A 17433-nucleotide genomic window follows, 5' to 3' on the forward strand; every position below is an offset into this window, starting at 1 on the left:
TAATAAAGATAATGACGATTAGGAAGCAGACAGTTACACTTACTACTCAGGCTCTTTTCTAAGCACTTTCGTAGTCATTCACTCAAACCTATGTATTAGGATTATAAATAACTCCCACTACAGAGATGGACAACCAAAAAAAGAGTACTGACATTTACCAGGCCCTGTGCTCAGTGTTCTGCATGAACCAAAATCTCATGATAAGAAACTATGTTTTATCTCCATTTTCCTGAGGAAGCACAAAAGAATAAGGCCTAAGCATAAGAGAATATGGCTTCCTGTAAGGACTAGATGAGATACCAGTGATAGGCATTCTTGTCAACATCTCAGCCAACCTCCATGCCTGTGCCTCCTCCTTGACCCCTTAGTCCCATCCCTGAGGGACTCTCCCTCTTGGATTCCTGTCCTGGCTGCCTCCTGGTCTCCCCAACTCCACTCTCACCCCCTACAATTTACCCTACACATGGTAGCTAAATGTTATTACACAACATTTTAACCCTCCATGGCTCAAAACCCTGCCATGACTCCCCAGTGCCCTGAGGACAAAATCCAACCTCCTCCAAACGGCACATGCTGCCTGGCAGATCCAGACCCTTGGAGACCTTTCTGGGACCATGAGTTTTACTCCTGTACTTTGTCTTCCAGCAGTTAACCCTTTGCAACTCTATCCTCTGGGTCCAGCACTTACTATTCTATCTGGATGAGCCCCATCCCCTTTTTTTTGCTGGTACCAGAGTTTGAACTCATGGCCTAGGGCTCTCTCACTTGAACCATACCTTCAGCCCTTTTTTGCTTTAGTTACTTTTTCAGCTAGGGTCTTGCTTTTTTTTTTTTTTTTTTTTTTTTGCCCTGGCTGTCCTCTGACCATGATCTTTCTGCTTGTACCTACTGTGTAGCTGGGATGACAGGCACACACAACCACATCCTGCTTACTTGTTGAGATGGGCTCTCCCTAACTTTTTGCCCAGACCATCATTCTCAAACTTCAATCCTCCTACTCTCCACCTCCTGAGTAGCTGGGATTACAGTCATAAGCCACTGAACCTGGTCTCTGGATCACTCCTTTTTAAAGCTAATTTCTTCCTATCTTTCCAATCTCATCTGAGTGGCCAAGGCAAGGAGGTTGGACTTTGACATCAGGGCTTCCAGGCCACCCACCGTGAACCCTTCCCCCCACCCCTGGTTTAGGAACCTCCTCTGGGCTCTCCCTACCCATGGGCTTTCTCATTACAACCCTGCTAACTCTGGCCCCTGTGTTTCCCTTCTATAGCCCCATCACTCTGGGACAGAGTCATTTTAAAGGTCACATAGTGTGTAAAAGGACCAGATCTCACCTCATCTTTAGCCTGGAGCAAAAACTCACTGCCATCCTGGGTCCTGCAGGAGGAAACACAGGACTTGAAGGATCCCAAGGGAAGGGATCCTTCAAGTGATCCAATGAGCCCCCCAGCCTTCATCCCCACACCACCACCAAATGTCTTCCAAAGGAACCCGGGTCCTGCTGGGAAAAGGAAGGTGGGCCTTGGATCCCTCCCTCCTGCACACTGGGGGCTGGGGGGCTCACTGGAGCTTGAAGACATGCTTCTTTTTCTTGTAGTCATTAGCCACCTCGCTGGTGGCCTTGTGCAGGCTGAGCAGTGGTTCCCCGCCATGTGTGCCCCCCGATGCTGGGCCTTTGGAGTCCTTGTAGAAGCCCAGCTCCCCCTTGCTGAGCACGCAGTACAGGCTCACCCATGACCTGGGGTGATGAGATGGGGCTCAAGGCAGAGCTGAGCACTCACATGTTCATGCACAGAATACCCTGGGCCTTTGCTCTAGCTAGTTCACCATATGGCTGAGATGCTCTTTTTTTGGCTGTTCCTGCACTGACAGGAGCAGCTAAGGCTCCCAGTACTAAACCTCTGCCCAGGCTGACCTCTGCTGGGCTTGGCCTACCCCCTTCCATGCCTTCCTCCCCCTTTCACTACCCCTCACCAAGTTCCTTCGTGGAGGATCAATTGGTCTATTTTCTGGAAAGAATAATTCTGGTCTCCCCCACAACCAAAGCCCCAATCTAGGGTAATGTCCCCCACAAGTAAAATACACTGGGTACTCCTCTTTATTCCTATCTTGGCCTAAGAACAAGGAAGAAAGACTACCTCCAGACCCCAGCAAAGTCTAAAGCCTCCCTGTCCACTTCATGTCTTGGGCCTAGGCCAGTGCTACTTTTTTGGGCTCTGCCTTTCCCCAGATTCTGCCTCCTATTTGGACAAAACTGTGTTGAGCAACTAGGAGTTGAACTCCAAGAGTAAACACATACAAAAAATGGTTAGGCTCAGCCGGGCGCCAGCGGCTCACTCCACTACCTACTCAGGAGGCAGAGATCAGGAGGATCACCAGTTCAAAGCCCGTCTCAAAAAACCCTTCACAAAAATAGGGCTGGTGGAGTGGCTCAAGGTGAATGCCCTGAGTTGAAGCCCCAGTACCACAAAAAAAAAAAAAAAAAAAGGTTAGACTCTCGTTTGGAAATAAGTGAGATACTTCTTCCACTCCACTCAGTCTCTGAGTTTAGACTCTGTTCCTTCAGATTCTCCCTCATTTGAAACTTCGAGGGTGGGCCCAACCCTCTCATAGGCTGGATTGGATTACATCTTTCTTTTGAACAGGATGTTACTTTGTATCCCAGGCTGGCCTGGAACTTGTGATCCTCCTGCGTCAGCCTACTGAGTGCTAGGATTACAGACGTGCATCACCATGCTCAGTTGTTGGATGACATTTGGAGGGGAGGGGGCAGTACACTTTTTGTGATTTTTTTTCTAGATAGAGTCTCTCAAACTATTTGCCCAGGCTGGCTTTGAACTGCGATCCTCCTGATCTCTGCTTCCTGAGTCCAGGCGTGAGCCACCGGCGCCTGGCTTGGAAGACATCTCAATGCTCCACTTCCCATGCTGTTGGAACCCATGCTATTGGGGATTCCACCCCCACCTTGCTCCTTAGCTACAATCAACTCCTGTGTAGGTCACTATGAAAATGGGTCCCAATTTATTCACTTTCACAACGTTTTCGTCTCTCGCCCATCTTAATTTCATCCACTCAACCACTGGCCGCACTAACCTTAGGCCATTGCCCTTCCTTCATTGCTTGTGTTCGGTGACCCGCCCCTCCTCTGGCCCAATATTCACTCATGGGACACGCTTATCCTGGGCCCCGCCTCCGTCCAAAGCCCCGCCCACACGCTCACCGGTTGGACGACTTGCGGTTAGCGTCGAGCTCGCGCTTGCGCAGCAGGAAGCCCTCGTGCTGCACTGTGTGAGTGGGCGGAGCCGGAGGGGCGGGGGCGGAGCCTCCCTGGGCCGGGGCGGAGCGCGAGCGCCGGCTTCCCCCGCCCTCACCCCCCTCTCGTGGCCTCGGCCGCCGTCGCGGCTTGGGCCGGTCCCGCGCCCGCGGCCGATCCGGCCGAGGTGTCCGCTCGGGCGGCTCAAGCCCGTTGGGCAGGCGGCCGGGGGGAAGCTCGCGAGGCTGAGGCAGCGACGGCTGTGTGAATGAAGGGAGGGGGAAGAGGGGTGCTGTCCATGGAGGGGGTGGGAGGCTCATCTGTCTGGGGGAGCCCGTGGGTCTGGGGGTCCCATAATCTGCAGGTCCATCTGTCTTGGAGGCGGCCATGGGAGGATCTAGAGCTGGAAGCCTAACTTTTAGGGGAACCCCTGGGTCTACTAGGATTCCTCTTTGGGATCTCTCCGGAAGGTGGCAAGAATGGGTTCAATCTTACGGAGGTGGGGTGCAAGGTTTTCCTGTAGGAGGAATCTGGGACTGCCTTCTGTGTGTGTTTGTGACTGTCCATGAGGAAATTTGGGACCCCCTGGAGAAACAGGGAGTCCAGAATAGATATGAGAAGAGTTCAGAGGCTATATATGTGTGTGTGAAAGGGCGGGGTTGGGGGGGACAGAAGTCTTTTAGGTCGGTGACCCCATCTTTCAGACTTTGGGGGCATCTGAGGGTCCCCGAAAGTCCTTGCTGACTAAAGGGTCCAGTTAAGGGGATGGGGGAGAGGCACCGGTTATTTCTGAGATCCTGGCTCCTGCTCTGAGGTGAGGGGTTCTCATGCCCCCACACCCCAACCCATCCTGAGGCTCAACTTACCACTGCAACAGGGAGCCCAGGGCCTGCCTCTTTCTCCTGCAGCTGCTCCACAATGTCAGCCAGGGTGGCCTTCCTGGGGGAAGGGGTGCAGGGGAGAAGGCAGAAAGATCAATGGAAGGGAGGTGCCTTTTGCCACACCCGTCTGGCTGGACAGGGGAGCCTCCACCCCTCAGCCTGAAACTCCAAGCCCCTGTCCAATTTTCACAGTCTCCTGCAGCTGCGTGCTTTACACACCGCTGATATTCCAGACACAGATGCTGAGCGGAGGACTGACCTGTCTCTTCATCTAGTTTTAAGCAGCCCAAAAAGCAAAGGGAAAACTGATGCCTTCAAGCCTTTGAACATAGTGTTGGCTTTCTCCACCCACCTCCTGAGCTCCCAAGTCCCTAGACTTCATCCATCCAGGCCCATTCATTCTGGGTCATCACTGTCCAATGACAAGCTGTTTCTCCCCCTGGATTGTGAACCACATGAAGGTGGAGCTGGGACTGGTCTGGTCACCTCTCTCCTTTAGCAAAGTCCATAAAATAGGAAATTTAAAAAGAGTCAAGAAGCAATCATGTCCTGACCTCTCTCCAGGGTCCAGTTATCTCTGGTTAACTGGATAACTGGAAGGCCTGGGCTCCAGTCCTTGTTTATCCAAACGAGTGCCTGGCCTCCTGTGCCTCCATTGCCCTGTCCATACAGTGGTGATGACACTTCTTAAGGCTATCGAAATTGTGTCGGGGAAATGTGTGCAGAACAAAAATCCGCCAGGGGACACCCGGGAATCCATGCAAGACTCCTTAGCTGAGAAACTGCCCCTGTAGGAAGGCAATCTGCCTTTTTCATTCAACAGGAAGAATTAATTGCCTCTGTGAGACAATGGGCACATCTACCCTCTTTCAGCCTCAGTTTATAACTGCAAAGTGCGAATCACAAAGATACATTGCTCCTTAGGCGGATCTGAGCCCAGAAGCCCGCCACTGGGCCTGCGCAGCCCTGGGAGCTCTAGCTCCCCCTACCCTTACTGCCTGGTCGCACATGGCCTCCCTCACCCCTTGACCAGGTCTCCCCTGGTGGGCGTCTCCTGTTCGCTGGATTCCTGGCGCTCCAACCGCCGCTCCCGCCGCTCGCGCCGCCGCTCCATCTGCTCGTAACGGCCCAGCGTAAGGCTGTGCGCCCCCTCGTGCTCCGCCGACTCCTGCCGCTCGGATCGTCGCCTCCGCGCAGCCTCCTCGGGTTGATCCGCCGACTCCTGCCGCTCCGGCCGCCGCCTCCGGGGCAACTCGTCCGCGCGATCAGCTGACTCTTGGCGCTCCGGCCGGGGCCGGACCTGCTCCGTTACCGCGGGGGGCCCGGGGGTCTCCGCCGTGTCCACCGGTGCGGCCGGCGGGGCCGCGGGCTCTGCCCTTCCCGGGACCTCCGACAGGCGGTCAATGCGCGGTTGGAGGCGCTCGGGTTTGAGCTCCTGGCGCACATACCCCACCCGGGTCCGCACCTCGGCTGACAGCGTGTCCGAGGCCCTGCGGGCCAGGGGCTCCAAGCCCCTCTCGTAGCCCCCTGGCCGCAGCAGGGGCGCTGCCTTGGTCGCCAGTTCCGTGGGGTCCCCAAAGAACTTGCGCCCCAGCAGGGGGGTGGGTGGCTGCTTGCTCTGTTCTGCCTTGACTTTCTCGATCTGGGGAAGAAGGGACCGGGGTCAGGTTGAAAGTGTGTTTGGGGGGGGGTGATGTGAGGAAAAGCGCTCTGGGGTTTTTGTCTCAACATTCAGTTGATTAGAAGCAAGGTTTTCAGGCCCTGCCCTACTTTATTCTCGGCCAAGAATTTAATTCCTATTCTTCGGGCAAGTTGGCTCAACAATCACGGGTTGTTGTTTTTTTTGGCAGTACTGGGATTTGAACTCAGGGCCTCAGCGCTCTACCACTTGAGCTACACCCGCCCCTATTTCAGTTATTTTTCAGATAGAATCTTAGGGTGTTTTTGCTTCAGTTGGCCTCCTACCTATGCCTCCTGAGTATCTGGGATAAGGTCTCGGTAACTTTTTCCCTGGGCTGAGCTGGAACCACGATCCTCCTGATAAGTCACCATGTGGCTTCTAGGTGTCTTTTTGACTCCCACTTTCTCTTTTCCTAATATCTAACCACACTCAAGTCTTTTATCATAATGGTCTCCTCACCACATTCTTCAAGTCTCATATTGGACTCCCCAAAGCCAAAGCAAGTACTCTGGACTCCCACAGACCCCTGTGCCTACCCCTTCCAGCCCCTGTTCTCTACCTGTTCTTCCCCATCAAAATTCTGACCACTCTGTGTTGTCACAAGTGACAGTCTGCTCCTCGCCATACACCCCACCACCACCACCCCTGCACCCACTGGGAGCCGAGTAAGGATCTGTCTCCTTCAAGTCCAGGTGCTTCTGCCTCATACCAGGGAAGGCGTGGGGACGGCGGGGGCGGGTCGGGATCTGGGGTGCTGACCGTGGTCAGTCGCCGTAGCGAGCTGAACCTCTCTTCCCAGGCTGCAGCTGCTTTGCGGAAAGCCTCGTGGCGCCGGATGAGCTGTTCCACCTCATCCACGCTGCTGCCCAGCTCCCGGCTCTGCAGGAGCGGCTCCTGGGCTGTCAGCCAGGCATCGGCCACCACCGCCTCCTGGGCAAACTGGTGCACCTCCAGCACTGGGGGGCAAGCACGCAAGGTGAGGCGCTGGGAGTGTCTGGGGGTCCTTCCTGGGGCAGCGGCTGTCTTCTCTGGCCTCCCATGCCCCTCTGGCTTCCCCCATCCCATCCCTGGCATTCTGGGCTCTCCAAGAGTGACAGGGGCTGGGGCTATTTCTGAAGGTACCAGTTTCTCCCCCTAGGTGCCTGGGATTCAGTGACAAGGTAGCCCCCTTATTAACGCCACCCCCCCCCCAGGCCCTTGTGTTCGCTTCTGGGCATCCACAGGTGGTGTGCAAAACAAACTCATATCATCTTCTGGCCCTTGGCCAGACGTGTCAGTGCTTGGCCCTGTGTCCTTGAGCCCTGTGTGTCTCGGCCCCCACTCACTCTGCTGGAGCCATTCCCAATGGCGGTCCCACTTGTCCGACACCTCCTCCTTCCTGGTTCCCAGCTTGTCCAGCTGTGCCTGGATCTGGCAGCAGTGGGTCAGAGGAAGGACATGAGGGAAGGAGGGGCTCCAACCCCAATGCGCCCAGGCAGGGGGAGAAGGGCCCCCCTCCCCCCACCCCCTTCCCCCTGCCCTTCCCACCTCATCAGCCATGGCGCTCTTGTTCAGCAGCAGAGAGCGCCCCAGCTCCTGGCAGGTGGTCAGCTCGGGCACTCTGGCCTCCAGCTCAGTCTTCAGGCCCTGGTGGTAATTCATGAGCACCTCCACAGACGACACGTCCCTGCAGAGGGCGGCAGGCAGGGATCTGAGCCACAGGCAGGTACCCTCCATCGGACCATTCTGTGCAGCTCCCAGAAAGCCCAAACCGTGGGGCTGCCTGCCACAGCCTCTCAGGACACCTGCCCACTATGGCTTCGGGGTCTTCACCAATTCAATGTTTTCAATCGTCCACATTGCCAAAAGTTCACTCTTCTGTTATTCTAACTTTCTAGAATTTCAAGTTCCAGTGTTTCTAACTTATTTTTTTCTTTTGAGATGGGGGTCTTGCTATGTAGCCCAGGCTGGCCTGGAATTCCCTATGGAGCTCAGGCCAGCATCCAAGTCTCCATCTTCCTGCCTCTGCTTCCTGAGTAGCTGGGATTACAAGCATGTGGCACCATGCTAGACCAAATTTTTCCTTTTACTTTGGGGGGGCTGGGGTTTGAACTCTAGGCTTCATGCTTGCAAAGCAGATGCTCTACCACTTGAGCCATTTTGCTCTGGTTATTTTGGAGGTGGGGTCTCACAAGCGATTTGCCCAAGCTGGCCTCAAATCTCAGTCTTTCAAATCCCAGCCTCCCAAGTAGCTAGGCTTACAGGTACAAACTACTAGTACCTAGCTCTGGACCAATTTGTCTAACTTCTATAGCTACGTTTTTGAAGGTTCCACTAAGTAATGGAACCTGGCAAGTTTGGGCTGTCTGGTGTGGCAGCCACTAGACACGTGTGGCCATTTGAGCCCTCGAATAGAGGTGTGTTGAACTCTAAAGCTCATATGAGATTGAGCTTTTAGTGTATAGAAGCAGGTAAAATACCTCAATAATTTTAATAATAACTAGAGGTTGAAGTCTTAACATCTTAAGTCTATTTAGTTAAATAAAATGTATTGCTAAGATTTAGTCTTACTGGCTTCCTTTAAAAACTCTATGTGGTTCCAAAAACTATTTAAATAATTATATCTGTGGTTCACATTTGTGGCTTGAATTATTGGACAGCACCATTCTATGACCAAATACCAAATTTATTTTTCTTTTCGGCACTGGAGATTGAACTCTGGCCCTCAAACAAGCATGCTACCACTTGAGCCTCACCCCTAGTTCAGTTTTTGAGATAGGGTCTAACCCTGGGCTGCCTTGAACCATGATCCTCCTGTCTCTGCCTCTGGAGTAGCTGGCATTACAGATGTGTGCCACCATATCTAGCCCTATAAATACCAAATTTCTGAAGGTCCCACCATAGCTTTTTGGTTTGTTTGGTTTTTTTTTGGTGGTGGTACTGGGTTTTGAACTCACAGCCTCATGCTTACTAGGCAGGCGTTCTACCACTTGAGCCACTTTGCCAGCACTTTTTTGTGCGCTGGGTATTTTTGAGATAGGGTCTCTCGAACTATTAGCCAGGGCTGGCCTCAAACCACAATCCTCCTGATCTCTGCCTCCTGAGTAGCTAGGATCACAGGCGTAAGCCACTGGTGCCTGGCTTAGTCATTATTTTTTATTGTTGTTGTTTGAGGGAGGGTTTAGCTATGTAGCCCAAACTAGCCTCAAATTCACTATGTAAGCCCAGGCTGGCCTTGAACTCAAGATCCTCCCACCTTAACCTCCTAGCGCTGGGATTACAGGCACACACCACCATGCCCAATTAAAGCCTGAGATATGTTTTGAAATAACATAATAATACAAGCAAAGGGAGTGTAGGAGAGTGCGTAACTCCCAAAGCAGCATTGGCCAAATGCTGATGGTCAGTCAAGCCAGGTGTTACTCAACACACACGTGGATTCACTGTACTTTTATCCCTACTTCTGTGTACAGTTTATTTTTTCATGACAAAAACCACCACATTGGTCCACGCTGCCATCCTCTGGAATCGGTATTATTGCAGCGGATTCCTGACTGGTCTACGTGTTTCCAGGTCTTCCCTTGCTTTCCCAGTCTGTTCCTCATCGGAGTGATTTTTCTCAAATGCACTTCCTGGCACACCACTCCTTGCTCTAAACTCTCTGGTGGCTCTCATCTCACTCAGGGAAAGGGAAAGCTCTTTCCCATGTGTGGCCCCGGGGTACCACTGCTCCTCTGACCTCACTTCCTCCACTCTTCACTCTCCTCCCACTCACTCTGTCCAGGCACAGGGATCATCTGACTCTTCCTCACCCGTTTTCTACAACCCACCTCAGGCCTTTGCATGTGCCTTCCCACCCGGAGAAGTCTTTACCTGACTCATCCATCCATTTATGCAGGTCTCCACTCAAATATCACACTCTCAGACAGGCTCTGATTTCCCTTTCTTTTTCTTCCCATACTGGGGATCGAACTCAGCGTCTTGAACTTCTCACACAGCACTCTATCACCTGAGCCACGCCCCCAGCACTTTTGCTTTTTAGTTTTGCAGATCGGGTCTTGTGCTAACTTTGCCTGGGATGGCCTCAAACCATGATCCTCCTACCTCTGCCTCCTGAGTGCTGGGACCACAGCTGTCACAACTGGCTTTCTTGCTTTATTTTTCCTGGTAGCACTGTCTTGCTCTATGAACTAATATTAGGGGTGGTTGGTTTAGTAATTTATTGCCTGTTTCCATCCTCAGAATGTAAGCTATCTTGGGGCAAGGGATTGGCCCACACCAGGCACTCATAGGGCTGGGAGTAGAGCATAAGCCCAGCCTTTGAAGCCCTAGGTTGGATCCCCAGCACCAAATCAATAAATATTTGCTGAGAAAATAAAAGTGGATTCAAGGCCCACACCACAGGGATGATGCCACCGGTCCACACCCTTCAGGTTCTTTTCTTCCAGGGCACACCGCTGGGCTCAGCGGTGACCTTTCTCCACTGGCATCTGTGCAGAGGGTCCAGCAAATGACCCCAGGAGGTCCCTGGCTGCCAGTTACCGTGGGACAGTCTTCTGCAGGACACTGACAGAGAACCATTATGTGAGCAATCAGTGCCTACTAGGATAAGACCTGGGATGCTGGAATTGCTTGTTCACCCTGACAAATACAGCGCCACTCCTCTCCTGCCCCATTCTGGTCTCAGCCCATCCTACACTGTGACATCCCAACAGGGAGGGAAGAGGTGGGCACCTGGGGAGGACAGAGCACAGGAGGATGCCCTATGTTCTGAGCCCCCAATGCCAGGCCTAGAACAGGGCCTGGCACACAGGTGTTGGCTGTTGTGGCTTCCTACGGGAAGGGGACCATGGATGGACCAGGGAAAGCTGGGGGAAGCTGCCAGAAACAGGAAGCCCAAAGCGGGCTGAGGGGCAACCTCGGTTTGTCGGCTGCCCCGATTTGGCCGGCGATGCCATCCATCCAGGAGAGCAAGTCGCGGGCCTGGCTGTGGAAGCGCAGGGCGTCGGCCGTGGAGCTGACGTGCAGACGGGCGTCCTCGCAGGCTGCCAGCAGCTCCTTCCAGCCCTGCAGCACCTCCTGCTCCCGGCTGGCGATGGCCTCCGCGTGCTCGCCCGCATACACCGTCCGCAGCTGGGCCGCCCCCTCCTGCAGCTGCCGGACCTGAGGGCCAGGCCAGCTGAGGTTCCAGCCCTCCACCACCACCAGGCTCCGCCCTCTTCCCCGCCCCTGTGGCCCAGGCTCCGCCCTCTTCCCCTCCCTTGTGGCTCAGACTCCACCTTCTCCCCCCTCCCGTGTGGCCCAGACTCCACATTCTTCTCTCCATTGTGGTCCAGGCTCCACCTTCTTCCCCCTCCTCTAAGGCTCCAGCTTCACCCTCATCCCCTCCCCTGTGGCTCAGGCTCCACCTTCTTCCCTCCTCCCTCTCCCCAACAGACTCCACCCTCTTCCCCATCACACTCTTTCCAGTCCCCCCAACCCCTCCCACTCCTGGCCCAGGCTCCACCCTCCTGCCAGAGACCCAAGCTCCACCCTCTGTCCGCCCCTTTGGCCCAGGCTCCACCCCCCTTCTGCCCATAAGGCCTGGCTCCACTGTCTTCCCCTTATCCGCACAACTTCAAGATACAAGGAGCCAGTGCTCTGTGATCTCAATACCGGGCATTCCTTGTATCCGCTGCCTGATTTCTCGTGGTCTTCCCTGCTTTCTGACTTGTAGACTCACTACCACATTTCTCTCATGCCTGCTGCCTGACTGTTTGACCTACCTGCGTTCTGACTTCTTTTAGCTCTCTACTGGGTTTCCTTCCGTTCACTGCCTGACTTCTTTTGGTCCAAGAGCTCTTATTTCTATTGGGTCTCAACTATTTTTGCCCCAGGCCCACCTCTATCTTGTTTCAGAGTCATTGTTTCAGGAAACCTCTTTCCATCCTAGTATCTATTAGATATGCTTCCCAATTTTTCCCTCTCTCCATTTATATCAGACTTACTACCGACTAGCAAAGTAGTTTCCAAATGGCTATTCAGTTCTGATCATGTGTGCCCCGCCACCTGCGAGCGTTCTATCGCTGACCACACCCCCAGACCTTCCTAATTTCTACTGGTTCTGCTGTGCCAGTCTGGTTTGCTCTTCCGGTCCAATCATTTAGTTTCTTCCAGAGTGACACTCCCCCTTTTCTATCAGATCTACTGTCACTCTCAGCCCGATTTCTAAATGTCATCCACATGTTTTATAAAACTAAGTGTCCGATTTCTACCTCCCATCAGACCTGACATCAGATTCCCTTCAGCCTGGAGGCTTGAGTTCTGCTAGGGCCAAATCCTCATTTCCACCTGATTTCTCAGACCCCCATTCCTCTCCGCCTCTCTGCCTGATTTCTATTAACCCTGTTGCCTTTTGCCTTTAACCCTCCCCCCATAAAATTTCTTTCAGAAAAAAAAAAATCATGATTTCCATAAAAGGATCTGCTGTCTAATTTCTATCTACCCCCAAACAAATTTCTCTTAGCCCTTTCCCACTTCCATTTGGATCCCACATCTGGATTTATCACTTTGGAATTTCACATTCAGCAGTTTTAGGACTACTGACCAGCCTCTATAGGAAACGCGATGTAATTTTTTTTTTTTTTTGAGACAGGGTATCAACTAAAGCCCAGGCTGACCTCAAACTTGTGATCCTCCTGCCTCTGCCCTCCCAGTGCTGGGATTACAGTTATGTGCTACTGTGCCTGGCAGAGCATGTGATTTTGTGTGTGGGGGGGGTGGTACTGAGATTTTAACTCAGGGCAGGTGCTGTACTGCTTGAACTACATCTCCAATCCATTTTATTCTGGCTATTTTGGAGATGGGGTCTGAAAAACTATTTGCTCACCTTGGCCTCAAACTATGATCCTCCTGATCTCAGCCTCCCAAGTAGCTAGGATTATAGGCGTAAGCCACCTGCATCCAGCTACAGCCTGCTTTTTTGTCTGCTCTGCTACCCACATCCTTTGGCCACACAGTCCAGGCCATCCCACTCGGCCCTATGGCCGCCGGCGCCCCACCTGGGACACGAGGAGCTGCAGGTCGTGCTCGAAGGCTCGCAGGGTCCGCTGCATGGAGCTGGCACTGGGTCTGGGCTCGGGGGGAGCGGTCAGGCGGGGCAGCCGCCTCCGCTTCTCCTCGATCTGTCCTTGAAGCTCTCTGGCGTCGCTGAAGAATTTGTGCAGCTCCCGGGAGGCAGCCAGCAGCTGGGCCCGCGTGCCCATGAGCTCCAGCAGCTCGGCCCAGGCCTCGTTCAGCCCGTCCTTCCACTCGGCCATAGTGGCCGCTGCTGTATGACCGCACTCGATCAGTTCATCTACCATCTGGTTCACGGCTGCCAACCGCTCTCTCCCTGCCGTGCCCGTCTCGCTGGCGAACTCAGAGAATTTCTCCTGCAGCACCTGCCACCAGGGCGGGGGAGGGGCAAAGGTGTTGAGTACCCCAGCCCCCTCCGACCTACTACCCTGTGGTAGGCCTGAGTCCTAGCAATAAATCACCACCATCAAAAATAATATCTAGTTCTCCTTGGCCGCTTGCTCTGTAGCAATAATAAAAACAACAGTAAGAAAAAAATATCGTAATATAGTGTTAACAACACTGTGTTAAGCATTGACTTGTGCTATGCACAGGGTGGTTTTTTTTGGGGGGGTAAGGATTGAACTCAGGGCCTCTCACTTGCTGGGCTGGTGCTCTACCACTTAAGCCACGCCCCTAGCCCTTTAAGCATTGGTTATTTTTGAGAGAGGGTCTCTGCTTTATGTCCAGCCAGCATGGACCACAATCCTATTTGGGCTTCCTGTATAGCTGGGATGACAGATATGCCACACCACTCCCAGCCAGTAGTTAAGATGGGGTCTGTTGAACTTTTTGCCTGGGCTGGCCTCAAACTGTAATCCTCCTAATCTCTGTCTCCCAAGTAGCTAGAATTACAGGCTTGAGCCACCCCCACCCCTCCAGGGCCTCATGTATTTATTTTTTTCTTTTCATCTTAAATTGTCCTTTCGTGCCTATTTTTAGAACGGCCCTCCCAAACTGAGGAGGAATTGCTGTGTGTCTTGCCACTGGTCTTCATTTCATTGTATTATTTTAGTTTATTTGCGTGCTGAACCCAAGGCCTAGGCAAGTCCTCTACCACTGAGTTACATCTCCAGCCCTTTATGTATTATAATTATTTTATCACAGTGCTTGAGATGGAACCTAGGGCCCATCCACACTTTTAAGTCTCATATGGGGAAACAAACAGGCCCAGAGAACTTTAGCAGCTACACAGTGGCCACGGGAATCCTTTTTACTCCTAACGATGCTCACCGAGACGTGCTCAAAGTCCTGGCCCAGCTCCGGCGAGCCAGCCACCACCTCCTTTTCTGCAATCCAGTGCTCCAGCTCGTCCACCTGGCGGCTGAGCTGGTACAGCCAGTACTGCTGCTCCAGGCCCACCCTGCGCTCCTCGGCCAGCTCCTTGAGCGCCACGTACAGGCGGTCCACCTGAGACTGCCGCCGGCTGATCTGCTCGCTGAGGGGCGGACAGGGAGGGGCAGGAAGAGAGCCCCCTGAGACCTCCAGGGCAGCCTATAGCCCTGGGACCTCCTTCTCCCACCGCACGACTGCAGTTCCCCTAAATCATCAGGCAGGGTCGTGTTCCCTCGAATTCCCCTGGCAAGACTATTTTTTGAAAATCTCAGATTTAATCAAACATCCACTTGAATCTCTTCACCTCCACCGCAGCTCACGCAGTTTCTTTTACTGTTTTTGTTTTTGACCCAGTGTCTATCTTCGGTCCCTTGCTCCTCCCGTCTATGGGTAGGGCTCCCACCTGAGGGCTCCCCACTGCGGTCTCAAACTCAGGCCAGGGTCCTACCACTGCGCCACGCCCCCAGCCTATCCCGCCCACTTTCTATGAGCGCATTTCTTTCAGTATGTCCTCCCCCCATTTCTACCAGATCTGTGCCCCCTCCCAGAGTCCATCCCTGGGCCACGCTTCCCAGGGGCTCAGTGAGGCGACACCACGCAACCAGTCAGAAGACCTCAAGTCGCGTCTCCATACCCCATCTCAGCACGCTAGGCTTTTCTGTCCTCCCTGGGTAAGAAGAGGACTCTTGGCTGTCCTGGCTCTGACTTGTGGAACTCAGTCCTCCATACCCAATGAAGCCCTTCAAGACACTCAAATCCCAATGCTTCTTAGGGATGACAGCCATCCCTAGGAAATGCCCCCCAATTCTGGCCAAAAACCGGAAGCTCCAGCACGCGGCAACGGGGGTCCCTTCTGCACCCCAATGTCCAGTTCTAGTCCTGCCCCAAATTGCGGCAGCGGAGCTTCAGCTCTTGCTGGACCCTCCCCTACGAGCTGCCCACTCCTCTCGTGGCCCCGCCCCCTCGTGGCCCCGCCCCGCCCACCTGTCCGGGTGCCCCATCTCCAGCAGCGCCCGGCACTGGCGCGACAGTTGCGCGATGCTTTCCTCGTAGTTCTCCACGCCCTGCTCCAGCTGCAGGTGCTTCTTGAGCAGCTGCAAGGTGCTCTGTTCGTCCTGGGGGGCACATGGCGCCCGCGATGAGGCGGCAGCGGCCGGCCTCCGGCTCCAGCGCCCCCAGGTCCCCCGCACCCCCAGCCCGGGCGCACCTTGCCCTTGTCCTCACTCATCATGAGCAGCTCCTGCTCGCCCAGCCACGCCTCCACCTCGGCCACGTCGAAGTAGTACTGCTCCACCTGGAAGGCGGCGTCCAGCGACTGCTGCCGGCGCTCGGCCGCCTCCCGCAGTCCGGCCCAGGCGCCCTGCAGTTGCTCCTGGCCGCGGCGCACGGCCTCCGCCTCAGGGCTGCGCAGCGATGCCAGTGCGCACGCGCGCTCCAGCACCTCCTCCAGGCGCGGCCCGTGCGCCTGGATCTCCCGCCGCAGGCTCTGGGGAGGCGACACCGGGCGGAGAGGGACGTTCAGAGACCCCGCAAGGCCGCCTGAATTGGTAGCACGCACAGATCGCTTACTCCGTCACTCATAGCCCCATGCTGTGGGTGGGCAGACAGGCCAAGTACATTGGCTCCAGAGACTGCTCTGAACCAAAAAGGTTGGAAGCACAACATAGGACTCAAAGGTCCGGAGAAAGGACCTGAGAGTCCCGCTGCTTGGCTCTCAGTATCTGTAGGTTCTGGGCGTTTTTTTACTTTGGTGGTTGTGGGGTTTGAACTCAGAGCCTCACACCACCCAGGTGCTCTACCAGCGGCCCCCCTTGTTTTGATACTGGGGTTTGAACTCAGGGCCTCACGCTTTCTAAGCAGGTACTCTACGACTTGAGCCACTCCGCCAGCCCCCTCTGTGGGTTCTGTATCCATCTGATCAGGGATGGCCAATATTCCGGAAGAAGCGGGGCCTGTACTGAACATGTACAGACTTTTTCTTCTCATATTTCCTAAATAATACCCCGGTATACCCAAATCAAGATAGAGCACTTGCCTCTCCACAGAAGGTTCCCTCATCCAGCTTCTCCTGTGCCTCAGTTTCCTCAACTGGTAAGTGGCACTTAAACAACTGCCATCAGTTCCCAGTGCCTGTTTCTACCAGGTGCCTTGCTAAGGAAAGGCTTTATTTTACCTAACTTACCTAACTTAGCGACACATCTCCTCACTCCAACCTCAGGAGCCACACAACACTACTGTTCTCATTTTACAGGTGAGACAACTGAGGCACAGATAGGGTGAGGACCTTGCAAAGCTGGATGGCCAGTGTAAGCTGCAGATATCCTTTGTGGGGCTGTTCAGGGATCAATCATTGAGCACTTAGAACTAGGCTTGACTCAGTCAACACCAGCTTTGATTACTTGCTTATTTATCAGTCCTGTATATCCAGCACTCTGTATAGAGAGTATCTGTATAGATATCCCCATCTTAAGTATTAAGGGCAACCGGGAATGATAATTCATGCCTATAATCCCGACACTCAGAAGGATCTTGTGTTTGAGGCCAGCCTGGGCTACATAGCAAGACCCTGTCTCAAAAAAAAATAAAAAAAAAGTGCACTTGATCAGGACTTCTCAACATAACAATGACATCCAGTTCTGCTGGTTCCCAACACTGTCAACAATCAGTAAGGACCTTACATCTGAGACTCACTCTCAAACAGTTGGTGTTACTTTGTGGGATCTGTTTGTTTCCTTTGGGGCTTTGGGGGGGTGGGTACTGGGGATTGAACTCAGAGCCTTGTGCTTACTAGGCAGGTGTTCTACCATCTGAGCCAAACCTCCAATTCTTTATTTTATTTTTGTAGTACTGAGGCTTGAACTCAGGGCCTTCACCTTGAGCCACTCCACCAGCCCTATTTTTGTGAAGGGTTTTTTGAGATAGGGTCTCTTGAACTATTTTCCCAGGCTGGCTTTGAATGGAGATCCTCCTGTTCTCTGCCTCCTGACTTGCTGGGATTGCAAGGTGTGCACCACAGGCAGCTCAACCTTAGGTTTTGTCTTGTTTGTTTTGTTTTGAGATAGTCTTGCTATGTAGCCCAGGCTAACCTTGAACTCACTTATGTAGCCATGAACTCGTGATCCTCCTGCCTCAGCCTGCTGGGATTACAGGCGTGTACCACCCCACCTGGCTTGGTAAGCCTTTAACCAATGCGTTATTATTGTTATTTT

The 17433-nt window shown here is 53.6% G+C and overlaps 1 protein-coding gene across 4 annotated transcripts in view; it reads right to left on the reverse strand.

Moving 5' to 3' along the window:
* Window positions 1-17433, reverse strand: part of Sptbn4 (spectrin beta, non-erythrocytic 4) — a 75601-nt gene that overhangs the window by 1140 nt on the left and 57028 nt on the right. For 3 of the 4 annotated variants that reach the window (XM_020166916.2, XM_074057129.1, XM_074057130.1), the window contains 13 exons: window positions 15432-15710; window positions 15209-15339; window positions 14123-14327; window positions 12835-13215; window positions 10713-10957; window positions 7343-7481; window positions 7141-7225; window positions 6575-6771; window positions 5157-5776; window positions 4120-4192; window positions 3221-3513; window positions 1565-1738; window positions 1335-1377 (listed from right to left, as the gene is read on the reverse strand). In XM_020166916.2, coding sequence (XP_020022505.2) covers window positions 1335-1377; window positions 1565-1738; window positions 3221-3513; window positions 4120-4192; window positions 5157-5776; window positions 6575-6771; window positions 7141-7225; window positions 7343-7481; window positions 10713-10957; window positions 12835-13215; window positions 14123-14327; window positions 15209-15339; window positions 15432-15710 — 2865 coding nt within the window. The remainder of the gene's footprint in view (window positions 1-1334; window positions 1378-1564; window positions 1739-3220; window positions 3514-4119; window positions 4193-5156; window positions 5777-6574; window positions 6772-7140; window positions 7226-7342; window positions 7482-10712; window positions 10958-12834; window positions 13216-14122; window positions 14328-15208; window positions 15340-15431; window positions 15711-17433) is intronic. The other variant, XR_012442493.1, reaches the window with a different exon arrangement.

The sequence above is a fragment of the Castor canadensis genome, chromosome 16, assembly GCF_047511655.1.
Source record: "Castor canadensis chromosome 16, mCasCan1.hap1v2, whole genome shotgun sequence".
NCBI lineage: Eukaryota > Metazoa > Chordata > Mammalia > Rodentia > Castoridae > Castor > Castor canadensis.